At 43.2% G+C, this 26452-nt stretch overlaps 1 protein-coding gene across 1 annotated transcript in view; it reads right to left on the reverse strand.

Moving 5' to 3' along the window:
- Window positions 1-2093: 2093 nt before the first annotated feature.
- The window catches only part of CPNE3 (copine 3), a 47800-nt gene continuing 23441 nt past the window's right edge, over window positions 2094-26452 (reverse strand). The window contains exons 4-16 of the mRNA XM_075270353.1: window positions 25572-25646; window positions 24890-24961; window positions 23734-23817; window positions 22915-23004; window positions 18322-18420; window positions 16815-16901; window positions 15369-15428; window positions 14653-14786; window positions 13200-13254; window positions 12307-12358; window positions 9012-9145; window positions 8426-8662; window positions 2094-6105 (exon numbers count right to left, since the gene is read on the reverse strand). Of these exons, the coding sequence (XP_075126454.1) occupies window positions 5995-6105; window positions 8426-8662; window positions 9012-9145; window positions 12307-12358; window positions 13200-13254; window positions 14653-14786; window positions 15369-15428; window positions 16815-16901; window positions 18322-18420; window positions 22915-23004; window positions 23734-23817; window positions 24890-24961; window positions 25572-25646 (1290 nt within the window). The 3' untranslated portion in view covers window positions 2094-5994. The remainder of the gene's footprint in view (window positions 6106-8425; window positions 8663-9011; window positions 9146-12306; window positions 12359-13199; window positions 13255-14652; window positions 14787-15368; window positions 15429-16814; window positions 16902-18321; window positions 18421-22914; window positions 23005-23733; window positions 23818-24889; window positions 24962-25571; window positions 25647-26452) is intronic.

A 26452-nucleotide genomic window follows, 5' to 3' on the forward strand; every position in this document is an offset into this window, starting at 1 on the left:
TGAATTCCATTCAGGAGCTCCAGCAGGTAGAGCCAAGGCCCAGTCTTGTGGTGACCCTCGTAGAAGGGACACCACCAGCGCCACCTGCTCTGCTTCAGAAGAAAGGAAATTAAAACGAAAAAATAAATGGCAAGATTCCCGAAATGTTCGGAATCTGTCTGGTTTACCGTCAAAACGGTCAGGCAAGAGCATTTTAGGATCCTGACGAGTATTCAATGTGGGAAAAACTGGTGATTGAATAGAAGAACCTGCAGCGGCTGATGCTGGATCAGGCAAAGCCTCCAGACGCTGCGAGACTTGGTTAATTAACCCAGCCATGCCCTGCACCTGCCTTGACAGTTCGTCCAGTCGGTCAGTTACGGAGCGTTCGGCATCCATACTAAACCGCCGGGCAGTCTGCCTAGGGTAAGGGCCAGCCATTATGTAAGGATTGGAGTCAGGGTCAGGCAGTGCAAAGTGACACAGCTGGGAAAGCAACACTGTGCAACTAATGACAAAAGGGGTCGTAGGCCCTGCGGCTATGACTATGCTGTAGTATCTGACATGAGGCAGACCAATGCACTTCCTAATTGAAGTGCGCCTACCACGACTCCTTACACTTCTATCCCGGCGGCTAGGATAAGGGGAGAGGAGGCCCTGAAAGTCCTAGGGACTGGAGTCACGGGGTCACACCTAAACAGAAAGCACAGTGTAACTGCAATGCAAAACAAAAGACTAAACAGCATGGAACCAGGGAGGACCACAAGTCCCAGCAAGACACAGAAGAGAAGGCGAGGTCAGACGAGCAAGAGGTCAAGCCAGGAGATATAATAAAGGTACCAAATCAAAAGACAAGGGAGAGTCAAAAATACAAGCTGGGTCTAAAAACCAAGAGACATATGGAAAACAAACAGACAGGGAATCAGACTGAGCAGGGGGACCAGGAAACACAAAGTGAATGGCTGGCAAGGATCCATGCCTGGGTGGGGTTTAAATAGCAGCAGAAAAACACACCTGATGGCTAATGACATGGAGACTGAAGGCAAGGAAAAGATTAACCCTTAATGACCTAAGCACACCCAATAGAACTCCTAACACGTCTCCCAGGGAAACGCCACGCAGCAAGGAGACCGCGGCGACTCCGTATCCTGACAGTATGGATCTATACACACAAGGCACTGTATGGATCTATACACATATTTTCCATCCTCACCTCTGACCATCATTACCCATTGGTATACGAGTCTCATATTAATGTTACTTTCCTAAAAATACGTTCATTCATATCCATCCTTCTTATGTACCTAGCAGATATGGAGGTGCTGTTGTAGTTTGGTGTACTGAGGACATCTAGTGTTCATTTATAGTTACTGCATAGACATTCATTACAACAGCTGCTCCAATCACAGCAATTACATGCTGCATAGCATACGACAAAATCTATTACAAGCCATCTCTAGAATGTGTGAGTTTTCTTCCCCAGTCTACTGCACTCGCTGGTCACACACAAGCTCGGTGTTTTGGCTTTTAACACTTCTTTATGACCTATGAAAGATAAATTCAATTTTCTCCAAACTCCTCTTTGCTGCGGTGTAGAGACTGGGGGGAGAAAGGTAGAGCAGGGTCCCCCATTTCAGAGAACGTACCCTGCTGATACAGAACTCATCGCCTATCCAGTGGATAAGCCATAGTTGCCTCTGACAAGGGGGGTAATTTTTTCTTATTGCCCAGAGACTGATTTACAGACACCACCACCGCCGCCTGCTCCTCCCTCTGATCACTACAGGTCATAGAGCATGCCCACAACACTCTAGCTGAGGATCTACGTCCACCACCATGTCAAAACCCTAAGGGATAAGCGACTATGTAAATCCTGTGTGTCCATTTACTGACACGTGATGAATCCAGTGGTCGGTAAAGTGGTCCTTAGAAGTCAAGGAATATATTTCTGCCATATTTCTCTTTTGCTCAGGTGCCTGATGTAAAGAAAACCTATTCAGGTACTGCCACCCATCTTTCTCCCAACCCCCCTCCCCCCCCAGATTGCAAATGATAGAGCCCCTTTAAAGGGATAAGAGGCAGAGATTGCTTTTATTTGGTCTGTACGTCAGTTTATTGCACATACACCATATATCCTACTTGAAGGCACAATAGCTTGAGTAATGGAATATATGTTGTGACTCTACAATCCTATTATACTGAAAGATACAGTCATATAATGTATTCAAGCATGGCTTCATATACAGATCACGAAGATCAAATCTACAGTCCATGTATAGAATTAGGTTAAAAGGGACCGTTCACCACCTCCAACCATCTAACTTATTAAATCAATCAATTATTAGCCGCCCCGCCACTGATTCTGGTACAGTTGTAATTTTCCCTCTAGCTCCCACCATGACAGAGCAATCAATGCTGTTAGTTTTGGTGCCTGATGTGCTATATAGACTCTGTACTGTCAGGAGGGCGGTGTCAGGCAGGATCAGACAAGGGGTGTGATACTGAGCCCTTACTCTGGCTGCCTCTGATTGGAGCTCTGAATCACACCCCTTTGTCTACTCTGGCCTGATACCGCCCACCTGACAATACAGAGCCTAAGAAATATATCAGGCACCAAAACTAACAGCACTTATTGCTCTGGAATGGTGGGGGCTAGAGAGAAAATTCCTGCTGTATCGGGATCAGTGGAGTGGATCCTATTGACAGATGCTGAGAATTGGGGTTGGTGGCGGTGGTGAAAGGTCCTCTTTAGCTGCAGTCATTGCACAATGTATTCTGTGTGATTAAGTTGTATTAGACTCCATATTACTGTATAGGGGTGAAAACTACCATCAGGAGACTATGAGACTTGAGGGAATGGATTTTTTTGGTTTTTGTTAGCCTCTTTTTCGTTGGGTTTTTGTGGCTTTTGAAGGTCTGAACAGGGCTCTGCTTTACCATTTTCCCTAAAAACAGTTAAAATCTGAACAGGTCTCTCAGGCTTAATAGGGTCATTTGTCAAACACGTCTGGGATAGGTAACTTTATGTTTTTGGCACAATTTTGTAAAGGTGAATGTATTTGTTGGCACAGTATGATCCTGCATGATGGCAGTGCCCGGGCATGATAAGGCCGACTATAAGTGGATGTCAATGGGAGGGTCAGGGGGACATTATTGGTGAATAGAACGTTATTTCCACGTTTTCAATGGGGCAGATTTATTAATAATTTATACACTTTTGTGGTGTTAGAATATTGGGTTGGCAACTTTTCATAAGACTCTTGGCCCTTTCGGTACGGGCTCCACCACATGTATCATCATCTGAAATTTACAGCAGCTACAAGCGGGTGATTCGGTTATATTCAGCATTGAAATATATGGCGCCCCTCCATACCACAGAACCAAGGATACAACTCCCCTATTCTCCCGGTTCGATGGGAGTCTCAGCAGTTGGACCCCCACTAATCTGAGAATGATTCCCTATCCTATGGACAGGAGATCACTTCTTAAAATAGGAATACCCCTTTTAAACTAATAAAGGCCCCATAATAATGGAAACTGCCTTCTCGCTAAGGAAAAGCACCCGAGAGAGAACGCGAGTTTACCTCAGTGCAAGTACAGAATTGTGGTCCCGGACATATTCCCGTATTACACAGTGCTAGCATCTCGGATATAAGGCCGTGCAGGCAAAGTATTTGGAATCAGATCTATCTATAAACCTGAAACTGACAATATACATAACATACAATATTACAATAATCCAGTATGAGTAATAAAACAAAGGAACAGCTTGTGCACACAATATCATGGGGGTAGAAAATGGAGCTCTGGACTATAACAACCAAGCGGATGACAACGTCTGGCTTCTTAAAGCATAACTGGACTTTAGGACAACTTCTGATTTTCTGACATTTAACAATTAATAAATTCTGTAATATATTTTATTAACAGATTTTGGCTCCTTTGTGTGAAGTCCGGCATTTCTCTATTCTTACCCTTGATTCTGTATTGAGAGCTGTTCCTGTTTCTCACTGTGTACGGTATATACAGGCTCTTGTAAGGAAACTGAGTCTGGGAGGGGGGCACTTCATATAGACATATTTAGGCATTATCAAGCCTTAGAAGGAGAATCCCATCTGTCATAGGACACTAAGGTTGCAGTTCTACCTGTATTAGGTCCGGAGATATCCTTTAAAAACTGTCAGGATTGTGTGTATATATACAGTATATATATATATATATATATATATATATATATATATATACGCAGCTACAGCAGTTCCAAATCCCAACGATGCTTTCCACCCGTGATATCTCTGAAAATTATATAAGTAATGCGATCTTGGTGTCTTCTACAATATGAGAATCTCCTCTTTCATATGACACCAAAAACATTGTTGTAGGTTTTTTAATGCCCAAGATATAACTTTCTGCCCAAGCTTCCCTGCATGGCACAAGAGCCCGTCCCTCCGTACACTTAGTGAAAGCAATGTAAAGGAACTAAAAATTCCCAGAAAGGAGCCAAAATTTGTTATATTATTATATTATGAAATGCAATGGTGACAGAAAATCAAAAGTTGTCAGAAAGTTCAGTAAGTGCTTGCTGGGATTGTATCTGATAGATGTTGATTTGTCTTACAGAACCCCCAAAGATCAGCAGTTTCAACACATTGCAGAGCTTGGGTGAATTTCACTGAATACCAAGCACAGAGCCGTACATTGCACACAGGCTGTGCTTGGTATTACAGCTCATTCCCATTCAGTTGAATGGGACTGAGCTGCAACTGTACCATGTGATCTATGAATGTTACACTACATGGCCTGTGACGTTAAAGCCACACTCACCTGAACACGGCTGCCGAGTCAAGCTGCTGATCTGTGGGGTCCTAGATATTGGACCCGTATAGAAATAAAGATGGGTTATCAATATTTAGCTTCTAGAAAGCTCCTTTAAAGGGATTGTCCGGACTTAATTCTTTTTATTAGAGATGAGCGAGTACTGTTCAGATCAGCCGATCCGAACAGCACGCTCCATAGAAATGAATGGATGCACCTGGTACTTCCGCTTTGACGGCGGCCGGCCGCTTAACCCCCCGTGTGCCGGCTACGTCCATTCATTTCTATGCGAGCGTGCTGTTTGGATCGGCTGATCCGAACAGTACTCGCTCATCTCTACTTTTTATGGCCTATCCTCAAGGTAAAACCATGATTGACAACCGACTCTCGGCAACCATCCGGACTCAGTATGGAGCCGGAATCAGAAAGCTTCATCCATTGTCTGGCAGCCCAGCATCTTTACTGCAGCTCAGCTCCCATTCCCAGGTCGGACATGGGAAGTGGCTCTTTACAGCTGATCAGTCTGGGGGCCAGGTGAGGATAGGCCATAGGAAAAAATAAGCCCAGACTACCCCTTTAAAATTGGACAATGTAGTAATGTGACGGATTTTCAGGACCAACTACTCCAGTTTTCCCCTGTACTACATTTATACAGTCCGTGTAGTTATTCGGCTCTCGCTGCAGCACATTCTGGGAGTTGTAGTTCTCCCTAACCTTCACCTTTACCTTGATATCACCTCATTTTCCACTATGGATAGTGAAGGACTATAAATTGTGCAGCAGACAGTCGGAGACAGTTTAGACTCATCCCAGAATTAAGAGGGGCCTCTTGGGTTTTCCGTTTTCTGTTGGACTGTCTAGTTCAATATACGTTGAAATGATAAACCATGGGAGATGAATAAAGATCTATCCAATTACAGTCCCATATTATACACAGCATTTCCCAGATGTACTACAGATCCATCTCCGTGTCTTTCATATAATAAGCCTGTCACCGCCGATGACCCGCCAGCTCCAGTAAGGCACATTAGCTGTCATAAGAAGGATAAAAACAAGTCCGCAGGATTGTGACAGTCGGCAGATTTGGCAGATAAGTAAAACTTCTACTTGGAACTTTCTGAGGCATATTACTATAAGGAGACATTATATACAGAAGGGTATAAAGGTGTCATCTGCTGACTAAGGGCACCGTGGGGGTCTTCATTTAGTAGCGGGATCATTTGGCGGTTTTAGTTTGTATGTGCCAAAATAGGAGACAACTTGTTGTGGGACCTCGGCCAAGACGCTTTGTGCAAGGGCCTCCTTAGGAGCCTAAGACGAGAAGACAAGGAAAAGGATTTAAAGCAATGAACATAAGACAAGTGTATACACAGTGCATAGTGACCCATACAAGGACAGATAGACTCAGGCTGACCTTAAAGGGGTTGTCCAGGATAGTTTATTACTGCGGCAAGAAGCTGGGGAAGGTGGAAAAAAATTTGAAAACGTACCTGTCCCTGGGCGTCACCTGTGAAGTCCACGAGTGACGTCCCTTTCCTTAGGCTGCTGATTGGCGGTCACTTCCGCTGGAAAATCCCTGGGGCACCACAGTGGACCATACAGCGGTCAGAGACACTGAAGAATTAGGGACAGGCAAGTAACCTCCTGCCACAATGATAAAATATCCTGGACCACTCCTTTAAAAGAGTCGTCCCGTTTATGGACACTTATCCCATACCACAGGATGGCAGGACAGGTGATAAGTGTCTGATCATTGGGGGCCCCATTGCAGGGTCTACCAGTGATCAGGACGACGGGGGAGTGAAAGTATAGTCACACAAGCACAAGGAGGGCTTACAGGATCTTAGGGGTGATTGGACCCCAAAGATGGGATACTTATCCCCTTGTGCTCTGTATAGGGGATAAGTGTCCATAATGGGACAACACCTTTAAGGCTAAAGCCACAAAGTGCGGAAAAGCTCCATTTTTATTGCAGGTTTATGTTGTGTTTCCTTTATGAGTTAAGTCAAAAGTGTCCTCAAAAGGAATGGAAACGATAAAGGAAAAAAAAGTTAAAGTAAAGCGAATGAGTTTTTTTTTAATATCTTTTTTTGCATTTTCCCCATAGACTTATAGGGGAGACAAAAATGAAAATGTAGTATTACTGCAAAAAAAGCAGGAAAAAAGATGCAAGTGTATTACGGTGTTCTGTTTCTGCTTCATTTCCATAATGTATGGCCTCAGCCAAAAGATTTTTCCAGTGCATCAAAATTAGATACAAAAGGGCTACATAATATACATTACATAACACAAGGTTACTCATCTCTGCCCATCCCCCTGCTTCTGTAGTCTACATGGTCCCGAGCTCCCTGACCTGCACCATTTTCTACTGTCTCCAGACACACAGGACGTACTTGGAGATGGTCATTTGAGCCAGGTCATTGGCTGGTAAGGCTGAGAGAGAATCATGGAGCATTACCTAGGAGTCAGGAGACAGCAGGGACCTAAGTAGCAAGTAAATCAGGGCAGCAGGGGATAAGAAGAGGGGAGTAAACTTTTGTTATGTTATGTTAATGTGGCCACTAGAAAACCACTTTAAAGAGGACCTTTCCCCACCTATAACAAATCAAGCTCTTTACGTCATTTAACAGCTGTAGCTCCACTGATTCCAGAATTTTTTCTTTAGTCCCCATCATTCCTGAGCAATCAATGCTGTTAGTTTTGGTGCCTGATATACTATTTGGGCGGTGTCAGGCAGCAGCAGACAAGGGGTGTGACTCTGAGCTCTGACACTGGCTTCCTCTGATTGGAGCTCAGAGCCACGCCCCCTGCCTGACACCGCCCTTCTGACATTATAGCGCTAAATAGAACACCAGGCACCAAAACTAACTACACTTGTCGCTCAGGAATGGTAGGGGTTAGAGAGAAAGTTCCAACTGTGCTGGAATCAGTGGAGGAGAGCCTATTAATAGATGCTAAGAACTGGAGGGGGAGGTGGTGAAAGATCCTCTTTAAGAAAAATAAATAGTATTACAACCTTAATCTATTCCTTTAGCTGTCAGTGAATGAAAACCGTTTGTTCTGTATCCAGTGGCAGCAAAAAAACAGGCGCTATACTATAGAAACTGGATCCAGAAGTCAAAGATGTATCAAGATGGAAGCATTTGGTCTCACGCAGGTATTAGAGACCTTCTGGGTTTATGGAGCAGTAATATAGCACCTGATGACATGTAGGGGGTCTCTAACGTACCTGCATGATCCCCAACTTTTTTTTATTTATAACAGATTTTCCATTTCAATGAGAGTACTGAACATTGCCAAAATACAGAACTTGGTTATGTCTGGTGCTCCCATTGAAATGAATGGTGCCGAGGAGTGCATTCTGAATCAACCTCGTTCTCAGAATAGATGGGGGTCTCAATGAGTGCTCAATGATACATCATTATCGTGGTATAAACCCCTTTACATTGAATTTTGCTGCATTTTCGTTAGTAAATCTGCCTCAATGTTCAATAGAAACATGCCACCTGACATATGGCGCTGTAAAAAGCACTATACAGTAGCACACAGGGGCCCTGCCATGGGGGGATTTTGTGTCAACCCTAATATTATTTAAAAAATATATCCATATAATCTCTGTCAATATACAGACCTGTGTGAAATTCCTGAAAGGCACAAATTGTACAATGTCTCTTATGGCCGTCTCCCCACTAGGTGATCGCAGGGCTCCGTTGTCTCCATCCAAAAATTCCATGGCACTGAAGTCAGCTCCTCCAACCCCGACTATAATGATGGACATCGGGAGTTTGGCAGCGTTGACGATGGCTTGTCGAGTCTGATCCAGATCTGTTATGACCCCATCAGTTATGATCATGAGCACATAGTATTGCTGTGAAATACAGAAGGACTTATGTGTTACTTACTGAAATTTTCGAAAATCTGGTAGAATAATACAGTATGTAGATTATAGATATATGAGAAGAAGCCACCACTATAAGAGAGCATATAGAAGTACAGAAGACCCAGAATCTTCAGAATTGCCAAACCCATCTATGACCCGATAAAGACGGACACTGGCGGACCCAATTGACTATAATGGGCTCAGCCGGGGGTCCGTGCAGGACTGTTCTCTCTGTCGATATTTTCTGCAGTGGAATCTCCAACGGATGTGAACTTAGCCGAAGAGTGACATAACATACAGGGCTTATGTGAATGAATAGCGATGTTACGACACTTACCGATGCAGTCTGTTGTTGTGCGGCAGCCGCAGCAAATCTGGCCACATGGTTAATGATTGGAGAAAAGTTGGTGGGTCCGTATAGTTTTACTTGAGGGAGACATTTGCGATATGCATCTACGATTCCCTCGATACCTATGATTACAACATAAGGCAGTATAGTAAATAAAAGATGTATGAGAAGACATTATATAATGCAACATTAAAGGGAATGTGCCAGCAGAAAATGGTCTACTTCAAACAAGGTTTTATATTAAACATATTCTTAAAGGGATAGATATACGTGTTATGATAAATATATGCCTGAATAGACTTTAAAAAGGCTATACAGGTGCTGCTGTTAGTGTGTAAAAAGACCCCTCTGTTTTTGTTTCTTACCTCGTAAATCGATATGCAAATGAGCTGGATTGTGCACGGTTTCTGCTTCTGGACGCCCACCGCTCTTCCTTGTGTCTCCAAGCCCCCCTCCTCCTGCTAATTCACCGCCTCCATTGTCGGTGGTTTCTAATGAAATAACGCGCATGTGCAGTAGCTCTCCCTCCGGCGCCAGCTCGCAATGTTCTCCTTGGTAAAATGGGGCTGGTGCATGCGCAGTAGCGCACCGGAGGGAGCGCTACTGCGCACACGCGTTATTTCAATAGAAACCGCCAACGAGGGATGCGGTGAATTAACAGGAGGATGGAAGCTTGGAGGCACAAGGAAGAGCAGTGGGCATCCAGAAGCTATGATGTTAAGGGGTGCACGAAACGCCCACTGTGCACAATCAAGCTCATTTGCATATCGATTTCCAAGGTAAGAAAAAAAATGGGGGGTCTTTTTACACACTATTAGCAGCACCTGTATAGCCTTTATAAAGTCTATTCAGGCACATCTTTATCATAACACGTATATCTAGTGATAGAGCCCCTTTAAGAATTCTTGATTTTATATATATATATATATATATATATATATATATATATATATATATATATATATACTGTATATATACTCGAGTATAAGCCAAATTTGTCAGCACAGTTTTTATGCTGAAAAAGCCCCCCTCCGCTTATACTCAAGTCAAGCAAAAAAAAAAATTTTTTTTACATTTTTTTTTGGGGGGGAGGGGGGGTCTATGACCAGCCACAATAGCAATGTATAGAATCTCCCATAAAATAGTGGAAAAAAAGAAGCTTTCAAAAAAATATAATAAAAAAATAAAGTAAATAAAAGTTCTAAATCCCTCCTTTCCCTAGAATACATATAAAAGTAGAAAATGACTGTGACACACAAACACATTAGGTATCCCTGTGTCTGACAGTGCCCGGTCTACTGAATATAGGGGATCTGCAGTGCTCCTGTTTCGTCAGGAAGGGGTTAATAAAGCACTGCAGATACCGTATATTCAGCCAGGTTGAATTCCAAGTGGGAGGAGGGGGGGGAAACCTCAGTCCTCAAGCTCAGGGAAGGGGCAGACAGACAACCAAAACACCCCCTCTCCTTTCCCAGCACCCAGCAACTACTGCGCCATAAAACTCCGACCAGTTTAATTTTTGTAATTTTCCAGTAGCTGCTGCATTTCCCCCCTAGGCTTATACTCGAGTCAATAAGTTTTCCCAGTTTTTGCTTATTGCTACATGTCCATGGCGCAACGATTGTTTAATTGATGCAAATAAACTTACCATACCCTTAGCAAATTCAATGTGTGCAGCAGCATTTTTACATTATTTGCTGTTGGATCGAAGGATCCTTTCTGCTAGCACCACGCTATATATTACCCCTGAATGTGCGGCACCAATGCTTTCTATATATCTTAGGCTTATACTCGAGTCAATAAGTTTTCCTAGTTTTTTGTGGTAAAATTAGGGGCCTCAGCTTATATTTGGGTCGGCTTATACTTGAGTATATACAGTATATGTATTTTAAATGTATTTATTTATTTACATTGTCCATGTAACTTTTAAAAACAAAGTACTATACCCTGCAATTTCCACTCTGCTCTCTAAACCTAATAGTAGACTGATACTTGTCATTTCTATAGGGCTTTTCTTTTCAGCAATCACTTCATTTATATCACAGACAGTCTTACAATAGAAGATAACCTCATCTACAGATAACATCCCTGAGCTATCATTACACCCATGTCTGACTATACATAATGTTACCGTTTATCTATTCGCCCTCCCTGCACAGCTCAGTTAGCTGACTCCAGACTTTTGTCATGTCTATGTTGTAAGATGGCCAACCCCATAAAGATGTACAGAAAACAGAATAAAAAAAATAAACACATTTACAATCTGAAAATAAAAAGAGTAAATTATAACCTGATATATTTCACTTAGTAAATATATTAAAACAATGGCGACACATTCCCTTTAAAGAGGTTGTCCAGTGAAATATTTATATATTTTCCAACAGCTGAAAATTGCAAAAAACAACAATAAAAAGAGTCATAGCGACCTAATCCCTCGTCACTCTCAAGCAGACACGTTCCAGGCTCCTCACCGGTCTCTACCTGGCTCTAGCGCGGATGTGTCAACATGACATGGAACTGCAGCAGTGACCTCAGCATGTCACCACTACAGCCAGGGACGTGGCGCGGTCACATGATGTGAAGATACATCGTTACTGTGCTAGATAACACTGGTGGGGGACCAGGAAGCATTACACAAGAGAGGAAGGGGTTAATGAAGAGAATCGGACTTCAATTGCTTGGTTTTTATAGCGTTGTAAACCGTGCCATATCCCTAAAGGACGTTCTATTGTAAGATCTTACTGCAGAGCACCGCTGTGGCTATGGAGTCAGGGCCATGTTTGTATTAGCCACTAGATGGCTCCAGCAAGTGCTGACGTGGTATCGCTCATATAGGTCTTACAGTCATATGCTATATATACTGTAAGTCATATATAAGTCATATAGCCTAGGTCCTATAGGGGCAGAAGCCAAAGTTGCAAAAACCAGAATACAGTATACACTAAGAAACGTGGCCCAGTCCTGAAGTGGGTAACTAAATACAGCTTGGTTGAAGGAAAACTATACGGAGCGGCTCTTCCCCGGCAGCCATGCAGAAGCCTATGAGGGCCACATACACCCCTGGCCAACCAGTCTCCTCTAGGGTTGAGAGATCGGGTTCAGAAAAGATCGGATCCCGATCAGCGATCGAGCAAATTTCACGATCGCGATCGGCTGGAAAATGATCGGAAATTGGATTTTAAAATTGTTCCTGAAATCTCAAGATCGGCTCAAGCCTAGTCTCCACCAATGAGTGTGTAACCGTGTTTTGGATTAGCACAGACCCCATTGTACAGTCTCTTACCGGCACAGAATGGATTTGCTGGGTTAAAATTGATTGGGAATTCGTGTGAAACCTGAAATAGAAAAATACAACAAAAATATAGATAAGTAAAGGCTATCTACTCGAGAGGTAACATGCACACATCTGGGACAAACCAACAAGTACAGAGAAAACTACCATTACAAGGCTCTGCGCCCTGCCCCCGGGGGGGGGCAACTAGAGGTAACACAGGCCATATTAGTGTGGTGGGTTTTATTTAGGTTAGGGGTACTAGTGAATTTCACTTTTAAAGTCTGGTCATATGAGGAGGGGGTTTAGTATTGATACACAGGTGCAGAAAACAGATAGTGGGAACTAGAAGGTCTGCTGTATGGTAATGTCTGGCATCCAGTTGAATATTATGGGAGAAATTTGTCAACCCATCCATGCCAGATTTTGGATGTATGTGGGTGATAATGTGAATGTGGGGAGAGCAGGGCGGGGATAGCTTGGCCCAAAATATTTATAATATCTCTTTCCGGAAAACTGGTGAGCATTATATAGGAAACCTACGCCGACTTCTGAGTGGCATAGATCTCCTTTCTGGTTCGGAGACTGTCAACAGTGACTGCTTAAAATCACCAGAGGAAAAAATGCTCCAAATCCAACTTTTTTATCCAGTGGTTTTAGTTTATAAAATCAAAAATTTGACAAATTTATAGTCTTTATTGTCTAAGGGTCTGCCAGACATGTCCTCATTGCCCATAGTCAAAGGGGTCGGTGTGTCCGTTGTTCTAGTCCTCTGCCAGACCAGAACAACGGACACCCCGGCACAGATGTGAACAGAGCTCAAGTTGCTTTTCCATGTCTTGGACCATGAGGTACACTCTTCGCTTTTTGAGACAAATTGTTTCATTTTGCACCATGACCCTCACCTGTCCACTTGGTGGTATCTGAGCGCCAAAGCCAAAGGCCGGGAACATTTTATCACTAAGAACAAAAGAAAAAAAAATAATGATAAATTAGAGGATAGTCGTAGTATAAAGGTATTACTAAAACAGATGCTCTTAGGCCAGGTTCACACTAGCGCCGTGCTCTCAGTCATTCGTTTCCGATGGTGGACTCGAACAACGGAGAGCCAGACCGCTATATCTGGGGATATATCTATACACCCGTACACGTGGCTGACAAGGTTAGATGCTGTAAATGTGGGCAGGTACAGTATATATATATATATATATATATATATATATATATATACAGTACTGTAACTTAGGAAAAACGGGCAAAACGCACTTGAAAGACAGGACACAAAAACTGGTCTCCAAAGTGCTGAGAGTTGATTTTACCCAGATCTAGACTTCCTATTGACTATAAAGGAGAGCGACGGTCCATGTGCAACCACCTCTACACTGCCATAGGGGTATAATGTATAGTGTGACCCTTATACACAGTCCAGTCATATTAATGTGACCGCCGCCTACTTTTGACGTCAACGTTAAATAACCAATGGCAGAAGGCACGTGTCATCAGCCATCTGGGTACACTCATCATTGTGGAAGGCACGATGGATCAGCACAAGTATGCATCTATCCTTGTGGACCATGTTTATCCCTACATGCGAAATGGTTTTCCTCAGGATGATGGCATCTACCAGCAGGACAATGCGACGTGTCATAAAGCTCACAGTGTACGTGCGTGGTTCGAGGAGCACCAGGATCAGTTTTACCGTACTCCCTTGGCCAGCAAATTCCCAGGACTTGAACCCAATCGAGAATCTGTGGGACACCTCGATCGGGTTGTTCACGCCGTGGATGCTTAACTGCATAACCTAGCGACCTGGAGTCGGCATGGCTCAACATCCCAGAGAACATCATCACAACATCCCCTCTCTTCCTGCACGTCTCCCAGCGGTCCGCTCTGCCAAAGGGGGTTATTCTGGATTTTGAGAGGTGGTCACATTAACGTGACTGGACTGTGTATAAGGTAAAGGGTCACCGTCCATAATGTAACCACTGTCTCTCAGTTTCCGATCCCAGATCTTTAGTGATGCGGCTACCACTACGTGTGAACATATGCTTACTGACTATAATTGTTGACGCCATCATTTCTATTTCAGATCTGTCAGTAAGAATCTGGGTAGAACATCTGTTCTGGTCTGTGATAAAAGCGAGCGATTCTACAGTATCTGGGCCGTGCTATTATTTATCTCTTATGGGAACAATACGACATTGTTATGTAACTCTTGGATAGAAGTCTTTGTATCACTAAGTAGCTTTCACAGTAATATTGTTCAACATTATGCTATTTATCTCGCCCCCACACATCCTCACTTATTCCTTTACGAAAGACAAAACAAAGAAATGCAGAAGAAAGATATTCACTTACCTATCGTAATCCTGAATAACCAAGCCCACCGACCAGATGGCATGCAGGTACTCATTGACTCCATTGGGACTGATGTAGTGCAGAGAATCTGGTGACCTAGGATCTCCGTTTGAGCCCGTAAAGTCAATTCCAACCTATTGTAACCATAGTAAATATAAGTCAAAGGCCGCATGTCAGACATAACAGGGTGGAAAGCACTTAGGGACATTGAGCTACTGAACCAAAGGGCATGTGACCCCCTCTTCCCATGATTTTGGGGGTCTTAGTGATGGGACCCAAAGTGATGAGACACCCATCAGCTCTCCTGCCTAGTTGTGATTATGGGACAACCCCATTAAATTCCCCCTATATCAATAAAGTTATGATGGATTGTAAAGGAAGAGGCGAGCACATCAGACGGTCACTGGATATGAACAAAATCAGAGATTACTGGGTTACAGATTAATAACATGTAGGACTCAAGACACCCAGCACCCCACCGATCAGCTCTTCCCTGCAGTCATTAGCTGTGGAACTAATCATAGAGATTGGAGCTGAAGCTCAGCGCTGCCCCTCTGTACAGTGGCTGGACTGGGTTACTACAGCTCAGTTCCCATTCATATTTTGCTGTACAACGTTTCGAAGGCATTAAAAGTAAAGACATATAAATTTGCAGAGAACTTTTTTTTAGAAAATATTTCAAGATGGCCATGGTGTCATTCATTTCACATACTTACAACAAAGTTCATCTGACATCCTCCCATAATGTAGTCAAGGAATGTGTACTCTACTGTAATCTAAAAAAGAAAAACCAGTGCAAATTAAAGGACAAGTTACTGAGATACCTGAAGGTTAAACACTAGAGGAGAAGGTCTTTAAAGGATATGGACCGTACCTATAGTTACCTGTAGGGTCCATTCACACGGAGTAACATGCCGCGTGATGTGGCACGTAAACGGCGTGTGAGACTTTGTGTGCCGTAAAAGCTCCCATTGATTTCAATGGGAGCCTGGATCGTATACGCTGCGTTATTTTGCGGTTGTGATTTTGCGGCCGCAAAATAACGCGGCGTAAACGATCCAGGCTCACATTGAAATCAATGGGAGCTTTTACGGAGCGCAAAGTCTCACACGCCGTATACGTGCCACATCACGCAGCACGTTACTCTGTGTGAATGGACCCTTAGACTAAAAAAAAATGCATTTTCAGTTTAAAACCTGCTCCTATTTTCATGATGATTCCCATCTAGGTTTATCCCTCTACGTAATATATACTACATGTGAGGTCTGTGTGTCCAGGATGATGCGGCCTTCACTAGCTCAAATATATCTACTATATAGACAGCCCATGAGGGATCTCCTCTCTGTCAACCTGACAGACACTGATGCTGAAGAGTGAGATCCCCGACCCCTGATGAGTATGCTGTCCACTGACTATCAAGTGCCTTCCTTCTGTTTGTGTTAATCATACTGAGTTTTCTGGCGCAGATTCTGATGTGAAATTTGCGTCAGAATCCACGTAGAAAAAAAGCCTCCCATTGAAGTCAATGGAATGGACCCTTACGCATACAGCCTTGTATTTGTGGTTTTCTCCCTATATTTAGCATGTGTGATCTGCCCTCCCTGAAGACTTGGATGCTATCGAGGCTCATGGTGCAGAATTATGAAAAAGTATTTAACAAAACTGTCTTTTTTGTTCAGAGCAACCAATCACAGCACAGCTTTCATTTTTCAAAAACACTATAAGGCCGGTCTTACACGACCGTATTGAATGTACGGTCTGCAAGTTGCTGATCAGACGTCCGTGTCCTGCCGCACTCGCCCATAGAGTTCTATGGGTGAGTCCGTGCAGTGCCGCAATTCACGGTCATTACGGACATGTTGTATAAATTGCGGACCACAGTTGCGGCCCAGCCACACCACGGATAAAATATCTGGTGGTGTGAGAGGCCGCATTGAATATAATGTGTCTGCAAATGGTCCGCAATTGAAAACCCTCAATTGCGGACCATTTGCGGACTTATATTACCGCCGTGTAAGACTAGCCTAAGACTGGACAACATTCCTTTCACCCAGTTCCAAAGCTGTCAGATTTCCAGAATCCCCTGAGCTTTGCCAAGAGTCAGGGGAATTTTGTGACACAGCTAATTGTCTTCCCAAATAGATAAACCTTAATCTACCAACCTGGCAAACTTTTACACTGACTACACCTGAGTTTCTGTAGCTTTTCTTCTTCTGCTTCTTTTTTTCATTTATGCAGTCAAATTCCACCTGCAAATAAAAAAAAAAAACCCTCATGTAATTTGCATTGCATATCTACAGTTTTTTAGGAAAGCACCTGGAAGAGAAGAAAATAAAAAGAAATAACAGCTGACGCTGGGTTCACACCTGCGTTCTGGTCTCCGTTCTGTGGTTTCCATCTTCTGCATGCAAGAAGACGGAAACCACAGACCGGGTCCGGCTGTGTGCGCTGGTGAGCGTTTTATGCTCTCTGCTGCGAAACCGTTTTTTTTAAACCGGACACAAAGTACTGCATGTCAGACTCTGTATCCGGATTTTAAAAAACGGTTTCGCGGCGGAGAGCATAAAACGCTCACCGGCACTCACGGCCGGACAGCTTTCAAACCCATTCAAATGAGTTGGTGAGAAAGACTCCTGCAGGTTTCCGTCTCCTGCCTCTGTTTTGTACAGGAAACGGAAACCTGCAGAACGGAGACCGGGCGCAGATGTGAACGAGCCCTAAACTGTTTACACTAAGGTTCTGTTCACACTGTATTTGCTGTGAACTCTGTCGTTCTGGTCTGTTGTAAGAACGGAAGAACGGATTAAAGATTTAAGACAGATCCATTGAATGATGGATAATAACAGATCTCAAGGGCCTCATTGACTGTAATGGGGTCCATTGAGTATGCACTGTTTTCAGTGTTACATCTTTGGATGAAAAAATTGCACTAGCAGGACTTTTTCATCTGTGATTGTAGCTTTACCACAAACACTATTATATTAAGTTAATATAATTATTCATATTACATTACACGTGGCACTAGCACACGGGTACAGTTGAAACTTTTTCTTTAGTGCCCACCGTTCCTGAGCAATCAATGCTGTTATTATTGGTGCCTGATATATAATTTAGTCCCTGTACTGGGTCAGTGTCAGGCAGGAGCAGACAAGGGGTGTGAGTCTGAGCTCTGACACTGGCTGCCTCCGATTGGAGCTCAGAGTCACACCCCCTGCCTGTCACTGCCCTTCTGACATTATAGAGCTTACATAGCACATCAGGCACCAAAACTACCTGCACTTTTTTTTTTCAGGAACGGTGGGGGCTAGAGAGAAAATTCCTACTGCGCTGGAATCAGTGGAGCGGCGACTTTTAACAGATACTAAGAACTGGAATTAGTGGAGGAGGTGAAAGGTCCTCTTTAACAGCTAAACATATGGAGTTGTCACCTGAATACTGAGTTGACTCCAGAAAGGAGTTGTTAAAAGGGACACAAACTTTCAAAATACAATTTCAGAATTTTTTATTTTGCATTTGTTTTTTTGACCTAATCATATTGTATAACTAATATAGTATACAGACCAACATCTATATACTGTACATTAACATCACTCCAAAAAACAAAACATAAATACTAACCGGGGGGATGACTAAAGTATATAGACTAGCTGATCGCTGGGGATTACTTACTGGCATTGAGCGTTCGGCTTCCTTCAGTTTGGACATGGTAGTCTGGAAGATTCCAATGAGGTCATGGGAGCCATCATTGTCATAGTCGTAACATTCAACCTGACACACAGCAAACATCAGGAAACAAGGATTAAAGCACAAAAAAACCCCTTTACATTCTACATACATACTGTTGTACCATCATCTATATGACAATTCTAAATAGTAAATTAAACCCTAGTTAAAAAGATAGAAGTCCATATTAAAACCATCTTTTGACACATTGATCCTCATGTTCAGACCACCATGGATTCCTTAGAAGGATATTAATAGCTGAGGCCTCTTCATTGCTTACCAACCACAGTGCCGTACATTGTATAGTGGCTGTGCCTGGTACTTCAGCTCAGCCCCATTCATTCCAATGGGACTGAGCTGCAGCATAGCCATGTGATTAATGGATATAACGGCACTGGCCTGAGAAAAGAAAGAGTTTACCGATCCAATATTGTTGGCCTATCCTAAGAATAGCTTATAAATATAACAGCCCCAGGAATCCCTTTAAGAAAGCTGAATTACTTTATAGAGTACTGTATATAGTTTGAATGGATTTGGGCACCTTAAAGTTCAGGGTCAACACAGGTGTAAAGATGGCCATATTCCTTAGATAGCTGTTGGCTGAACAAATCTTACCGCCGAATCCCCTCCATACACATAGAGGCGTAACTTGAAGTTTTTTGGCTCCAATGAAAACTCTGTAATGGGGCCCCTAACTACCTTGTGTAATTTCAAAAAGTGGTATATTTTATGGGTCAGGGTTCATTGAGGTCCTTGCTGAATCCAGGGCCTGGTAAAAACTGCTACCTCAGCACTCCCTATAGCTAAATCCTTGCATACACATGCACCCTTGGCGCTAACAGATCTACGTGTGTAACGAATAGGGAGGGAATTAGGGCATGTTCACACTACTGTTGCTGTTATCCATCGTAGCCATGGACATTAATGATAGCCAAGAGACAGGCATAGATGGAGCCCCTCCATCTTTTCCCATTGACTAGAACAATGTTTCCCAACTGGGTGGCTGGAACAATCTGGGGCTACCGGGGGACATTCTTACTTGCCTAGGGGCCACTAGAGAGAACTACTACTTGTCTGAGGGCCACTAGGGATATTATTAGGTCATTATGTGTCTGAGGACCACAGGCCAGCATAACTGTGTGTTGGGCCACTGGGCAGTATACTATGGCGGGGCTACTAATGGAGCTTGGCGGTGGTAAAAGGTGAGATTTGTGTATGTGTTGAGCAGAAAGTATAGAATGCTGTAGCTTTGAGGGTGCAATTCACATGGGGAAGTTGTGATGTAGTTACAATTTCATCAAAACTGCAACACAATAATACATATAGGTTTGATGTGATTTTTGGTGAGACTTTCTATATTTACAACTGGAACAAATGTTTGTTCCTGATGTAAATTAAAAAACTAAGCTAAAAAAACATGGATGGATGACAGCAATGGACATTAATAAAGATAACTTGAACCCGCTCTTCAGACATTGCAGGAAACTTCCTTCTTATTGAAGGAACATTGGATTGGGCATGTTCAAATGTCAGGCTGCCTAACTCTGACCCAACTGAGTAATAAAATGCAGGTGAAAGAAGATTTCAGGGTCAGAAATTCACCCATAAGAATCTTAATTCAGTAACTTGGAATCTCTGGCCGTCAGCCAACATTCCTTTATGACTTTCAGTATCCACTAGGTCAAAGGTGGTCTGGAAGAGGTACTGTATCTCACTGAAAGAGGCAGAGGGGTAAGGAAACATACTTTTGCTTTTTTGGAGGCCAAGGGTAAGAAGTTGATCTGATCTGAGCTACATGCTGAAAACATCTGCCCTATTTACAATATACAAAGATGGAGTTTAGGAAACAAAAGTGATATTGCAGCACAGAGAAGACAGTATGAAAGGAGAATATTGTGTTATCTCAGCATGAAAGAAACCTATAATGTTAGTCACTACACACAGAAAACTCCTGGAACGTTCTAATATGTTTCCGTACAAACCCACATCAATATCAGATATCCAGAACAGTGGTGTAACTAGGAATGGCGAGGCCCAGTGGCAAACTTTTGACATGGGCCCCCCTCCCGACCGACACCGACGCACTCTATTATGCCCCATAGTGGCCCCTGCACACAGTATTATGTCCCTCAGTAGCCCCTCCACACAGTATTATGCCCCATAGTGGCCCCTGCACACAGTATTATCCCCCATAGTGGCCCCTCCACACAGTATTATCCCCCATAGTGGCCCCTGCACATAGTATTATCCCCCATAGTGGCCCCTGCACACAGTATTATCCCCCATAGTGGCCCCTGCACACAGTATTATCCCCCATAGTGGCCCCTGCACATAGTATTATCCCCCATAGTGGCCCCTGCACACAGTATTATCCCCCATAGTGGCCCCTGCACACAGTATTATGCCCCATAGTGGCCCCTGCACACAGTATTATCCTCCATAGTGGCCCCTGCACATAGTATTATCCCCCATAGTGGCCCCTGCACACAGTATTATCCCCCATAGTGGCCCCTGCACACAGTATTATCCCCCATAGTGGCCCCTGCACACAGTATTATCCCCCATAGTGTCCCCTGCACACAGTATTATCCCCCATAGTGGCCCCTTCACACAGTATTATCCCCCATAGTGGCCCCTGCACATAGTATTATGCCCCATAGTGGCCCCTGCACACAGTATTATGTCCCATAGTGGCCCCTGCACATAGTATTATCCCCCATAGTGGCCCCTCCACACAGTATTATCCCCCATAGTGGCCCCTTCACACAGTATTATCCCCCATAGTGGCCCCTTCACACAGTATTATCCCCCATAGTGGCCCTGCACACAGTATTTTACCCCATAGTGGCCCCTGCACACAGTATTCTACCCCATAGTGGCTCCTGCACACAGTATTATCCCCCATAGTGGCCCCTGCACACAGTATTTTACCCCATAGTGGCCCCTGCAGACAGTATTATCCCCCATAGTGGCCCCTGCACATAGTATTATCCCCCATAGTGGCCCCTGCACACAGTATTATGCCCCATAGTGGCCCCTGCACACAGTATTTTACCCCATAGTGGCCCCTGCAGACAGTATTATCCCCCATAGTGGCTCCTGCACACAGTATTATCCCCCATAGTGGCCCCTGCACACAGTACTATGTCCCACTGTGGACACCCATAAATAATTATTTTACTCTGGGGTCTTTTCAGACCCCAGAGTATAATAATCGGAGACCCAGCGGGAGAAAAACATTAAAAAATCTCTGTTACTCACTCCGAAAAGACCTCCAAGTATAATGATAGCAGCAGTAGCGGCTGTCACCAGGCCCTTGATGTCCCAGGCCCTGTGGCAGCTGCCTTTGCTGCTACGGTGGTAGTTACGCCACTGATCCAGAAGTGAAACCTGTGTCCTAACCATGTGCTGTTACTATGAGAGAAGTCTGATACACCTGCAGCATTTACCACAGATTGGCACAGGTTCAGAATTGTCCTTTTTGGAGTCACAGTTGTTGCGGGAGTTTAAGGGTACATGCACAAAATCGGGGTTTGCATGCAGGAAATCCACACCGAAATCCGCATATACAGTACTATGTAAAGGTTTTAGGAAGATGTGGAAAAAATGATGCAAAGCAGGAATGCTTTCAGAAATAGAAGGGTTAATGGTTTATTTCTGACATTTACCAAAATTAAGTGAATGAAGAAAGGAGAAATGTAAATACCATCAATATTTAGTGTGACCTCTGCCCTTCGGAGGAGGAGTCCTGGGAGTGATGGTACGGCCCCCGCAGAGCCCTGATTACAACATCATGCAGTCTGTCTGGGATTACATGAAGAGACAGAAGGATTGGAGCAAGCCTACATCCACAGAAGATCTGTGCTTAGTTCTCCAAGATGGCGGGAACATCCTCTCTGCCGAGTTCCTTCAAAACCTGTTTGTACGTACCGAGAAGAACTGATGGAAGGCAAAGGGCTAAATATTGATGGGCTTTAGATCTGTCTTTTGTTCATTTATTTTGCATTTTGTTTAAATTATTAACACTTCTACTTTTGAAAGCCTTCTTAATTTGCAGCATTGTTTCCACATCCGCCTAAAACTTGCACACCACTGTTTATGCATGGAAACCTACATGGAAAATCTACTAAAACTGGCGCAGGTTTTGGTGTAGATTTTCATACATGTATTTTAACAGGCCAATTTCCATGAGGAAAAAAGTGCATGAGAAATAGAATTTCAGACACAATAACAACATCATGGCTGGGTTACTGACAAGTCCCAGACCATAGAAAGTTCCAACATACACTGTCATATCCACCGATAACAATAATAGATTACACCGCTAAGATGGTTAGAGAAAATCTGTAAAACTCTGAAAAATTTCTCATTATTTCTATGTACAAAAATATTTCTCTTTTGTCCACAAATAACATATGGTATGTTCATGGGAAAACCCTTTAATTTCTCATCTTATAAACCGATGCTGTGTACAGTAAGATGTAATATATGGCCCACAGTTATCTACCTATTTTAGACTTGATGATCATAGTAACTCACCCGAATAGGCTTGTCCATATCCCCGTTACAGAGAGCCTGAAGTGGTATCTTGAAGGGTCTCCACACAGGATTCAGATTGTTTTTAATGACCTAGAAAATACAGAGAATATTCACATGACATGTAGGAACAGCCAATACTTCAAATGTATATTTACAGAAATACATATACCCATATATACTCGAGTATAAGCCCACCCAAATATAAGCCGAGGACCCTAATTTTACCACAAAAAACTGGGAAAACTTATTGACTCGAGTATAAGCCTGGGGGGGGGCGGGGCTGAATTCCCCACTTGGAATTCAGCCTGGCTGAATATAGGGTATCTGCAGTGCTCCTATTAACCCCTTCCCGACGGAACAGGAGCACTGCAGATCCCCTATATTCAGTAGACCGGGCACTGTCAGACACAGGGATACCTAATGTGTGTGTGTTTCACAGTCATTTTCTACTTTTATATGTATTCTAGGGAAAGGAGGGATTTAGAACTTTTATTTATTTTATTTTTTTATATTTTTTTAAAGTTTTTTTGTACTATTTTATGGGAGATTCTATACATTACTATTGTGGCTGGCACGTTGCGGAAACACAGCTTTTTTTGTTGCAGTTTTTAGAGCCAAAGTCAGGAGTGTATTGAGCAGAAGGTAGAAGTATAAGAGCTTCCTATGTATTTCCCATTCCTTTTTTAGCCACTCCTAGGTTTGGCTCAAAAAAACCACAGCAAAATCTGCAATAAAAGAAACTGCGTTTCCGCAACCTGGGGCCTTAGCCGTAGTATGTAATAGGATAGACCAAAGGCTTTATAATATACTGATCCTTACCTCCGTCCTGTGGACCATCTGCCACCTTCCATCTTCAGTTTGCCTGTGAAATTCCAAGTAAGGATCTGATTTTCCAAATAAATCCTGCAAAAGAAAACAATATATTCAAAATGATAATACTAGTTTCACACCGTCCATTGCTCTGATCCTACAGCGGACATTAAACATGCCAGATTGATGGCACTAGAGGGCAGAAGGTAAGTAAGGGAGAGGGGGGCCAGATTGCACATGTGGAAAGGGGCGGGAGGGTAACTGGGGTCACGGGTAGGTGGTGGTGAGGTAGATGTAGGAGGTGACTGTGATCTCTAAAGGGGGGGAATTGGAGGAGGGTGAGGGGTAAGGGGAGGGCCGGGGGCATGGGTGGGGGGAAAGGGGAGGGCCAGAAGTGCAGCAGTGGGGACATGGGGTCCCGGCCCTCGATGCTGTGGGAGGGCCCAGCACCGGCCGCAAGGAAAAGGCCGTGGGGGGCGATGGACCGCGCTGCAGGTGGTTCGCACAAGGGTGAGGGGACAGCGGACGAAGTCGCGGGTTATAGTTAGTTTTTAATATCTCAATATATCATATTTTTTTACTTGCTTCATTTCCACAACAAATTTGTTTCACATCCACATGTAACATTTTGGGAATGCAAATATTACCCTAAGCATTGTAAAGGGAGATATCTGCAAGGAGAATCTAGTGAAAAAATATAAGTTAATTTATATGTGTAATATTTCTGCAGCGTGTATGTGTTCTGCGACTGATAATACACTATGAATGCAGTCATTTTTACCTTCCTGCTTATTTTTATCATCATACATTGGACCCCAGTGTTAGCCAATGTCTGTAGGCAGTCAGTCAGTGTGGCTCAAGATCAGGAGACAAATGGAGACACTAACCATTACAATATCACCTCATTCACACGATGACTGTGTGCCAGCCATTGTATTAACAGCCCCATAGACATCAATGGATCTATTCATATAACAGCCCATGTGAACGATCTGAAAACAAGTAGAAGATGCTATTTCTAGGCCCGATTTTGCAGATCCCTCAATATCCCTCATACTTATAACCGTTGCAACCACACTAGGCAAACTATTCAGCTTAGCGCTGATGTCCGGGACCCTTCCCCACGTTAACTTGCATTATAATGTACTATCGCATTATTCAATACCTTATTGTCCAGTTTTCTTGCTTCAACTTCAAACTGCGCCACTCTGTTATCTTTCAATTCTTCTGCAAATATCTAGAAAGTAAGTTACAGCAGTCAGTAATGTGGTATATTTCTTATTCCATAAATTCATTGAATCTACGGTAAGGCCAGGAAGACAATGAGTGATATCACAGCGAGTTATCTGCTGTAAATTCACCTTGTTGGGCTTTACAGTTGCACATGGCAGATAGGATATAACCAAACGTTATCCACCTGCAGTGCAAAGTGGTATGAAGTAAAAACCTGATGCATGTCAACTATTGCTGCAGGTTTTACCCATAGATTTCAACCTGTGCAATGCATCATTTTGTACTAGGTAAAATGGGGTGTAATAGGGTATCCGGGAATAAAGGAGAATCAGAACTAGCAGGCACTGTACAAACTGCTTGCAGTACTTCTCATGCAGACACCACGCGGTATCGCACAGACCCCATTATAGTCTATGGGGTCCTTGTGCTTTCATTGCTCACCGGTTTTTAAAACGTTCGGTAATCCGTTCAGGGGGTCCCCGAATTGAATACCGAACGTAGATGTGAACCGGGCCGTATTGATATTGTATAATTAATTTGATAAGTAATTTGTTACATATTTACTTCCTTAGCAATTCAATCACTGGCTTTGTAATGAATTAGACAGACTGTACCGTAATGGATCCTTTTCCTGCTGGTCTCCCATTTTTCAAAACGAGAGGTTTGGTCAGTTTCTTACTGGAGACAATCTTTAAAGAAAAAAAAAACATTTTTTTTTTTTTTTTTTTAGAAAAAGGCTATAATTTTTATATTTTTCACAACAACATTAAAAATCAAAATACCAATAAATATTGTTCTATGTGCCCTGAGGACTGCCATATATGCTATAAGCTTATAGCAATGCACTGGGCCATTATACATGCAGCTAGGATTTTACTATTTTATGTCATTTTTTTATTATTTATTTATTTTCAATAGATTGTGAGCCCCGTATATCAGCATGTCTTTGTAGAATGGGGGGAAATCCACACAAACACGGGGAGAACATACAAACTCCTTGCAGATGTTGTTCCTGGCGGGATTCGAGCCCAGGACTGCAGCACTGCAGTGCTAACAACTGAGCCACCATGTTGCCCCCTATTTTATGTAATTTTTGTTAAATTTCATGTGCAAAAATTAGCAGTTTGACTAAAACTATGTTTCTAATAATGTGTGGGACTGGGAACGTTACAGAGGCTCCCTCCCCTCCCAACTCCATAAGGGTCCATTCACACAGAGATTTTTAGCGAGGAAAAAATCCGCTTCAGGAATTAGGAAATGTTTTTTTCCTCCAGCACAGTGTATGGACCTTGAAAAAAACCGCTAGCGTTTTTTCCACGAGGTTTTTGCAAATTCCGCGGCCAAATCAGCTATGAGGATTTTTCGCCTCCCATTGACGGCGTTGGTTTTTGCAGGCGAATCCGCCTGAAGGAAGCTTTTTTTTCGCTAGCATAAAAAAATCCACTAGTGGAAAAAAAAAGCTAGCAGAACCAATAGAACTCTTTTTTTCACGTCG

Source organism: Leptodactylus fuscus, chromosome 4, assembly GCF_031893055.1.
Source record: "Leptodactylus fuscus isolate aLepFus1 chromosome 4, aLepFus1.hap2, whole genome shotgun sequence".
NCBI classification, from domain to species: domain Eukaryota; kingdom Metazoa; phylum Chordata; class Amphibia; order Anura; family Leptodactylidae; genus Leptodactylus; species Leptodactylus fuscus.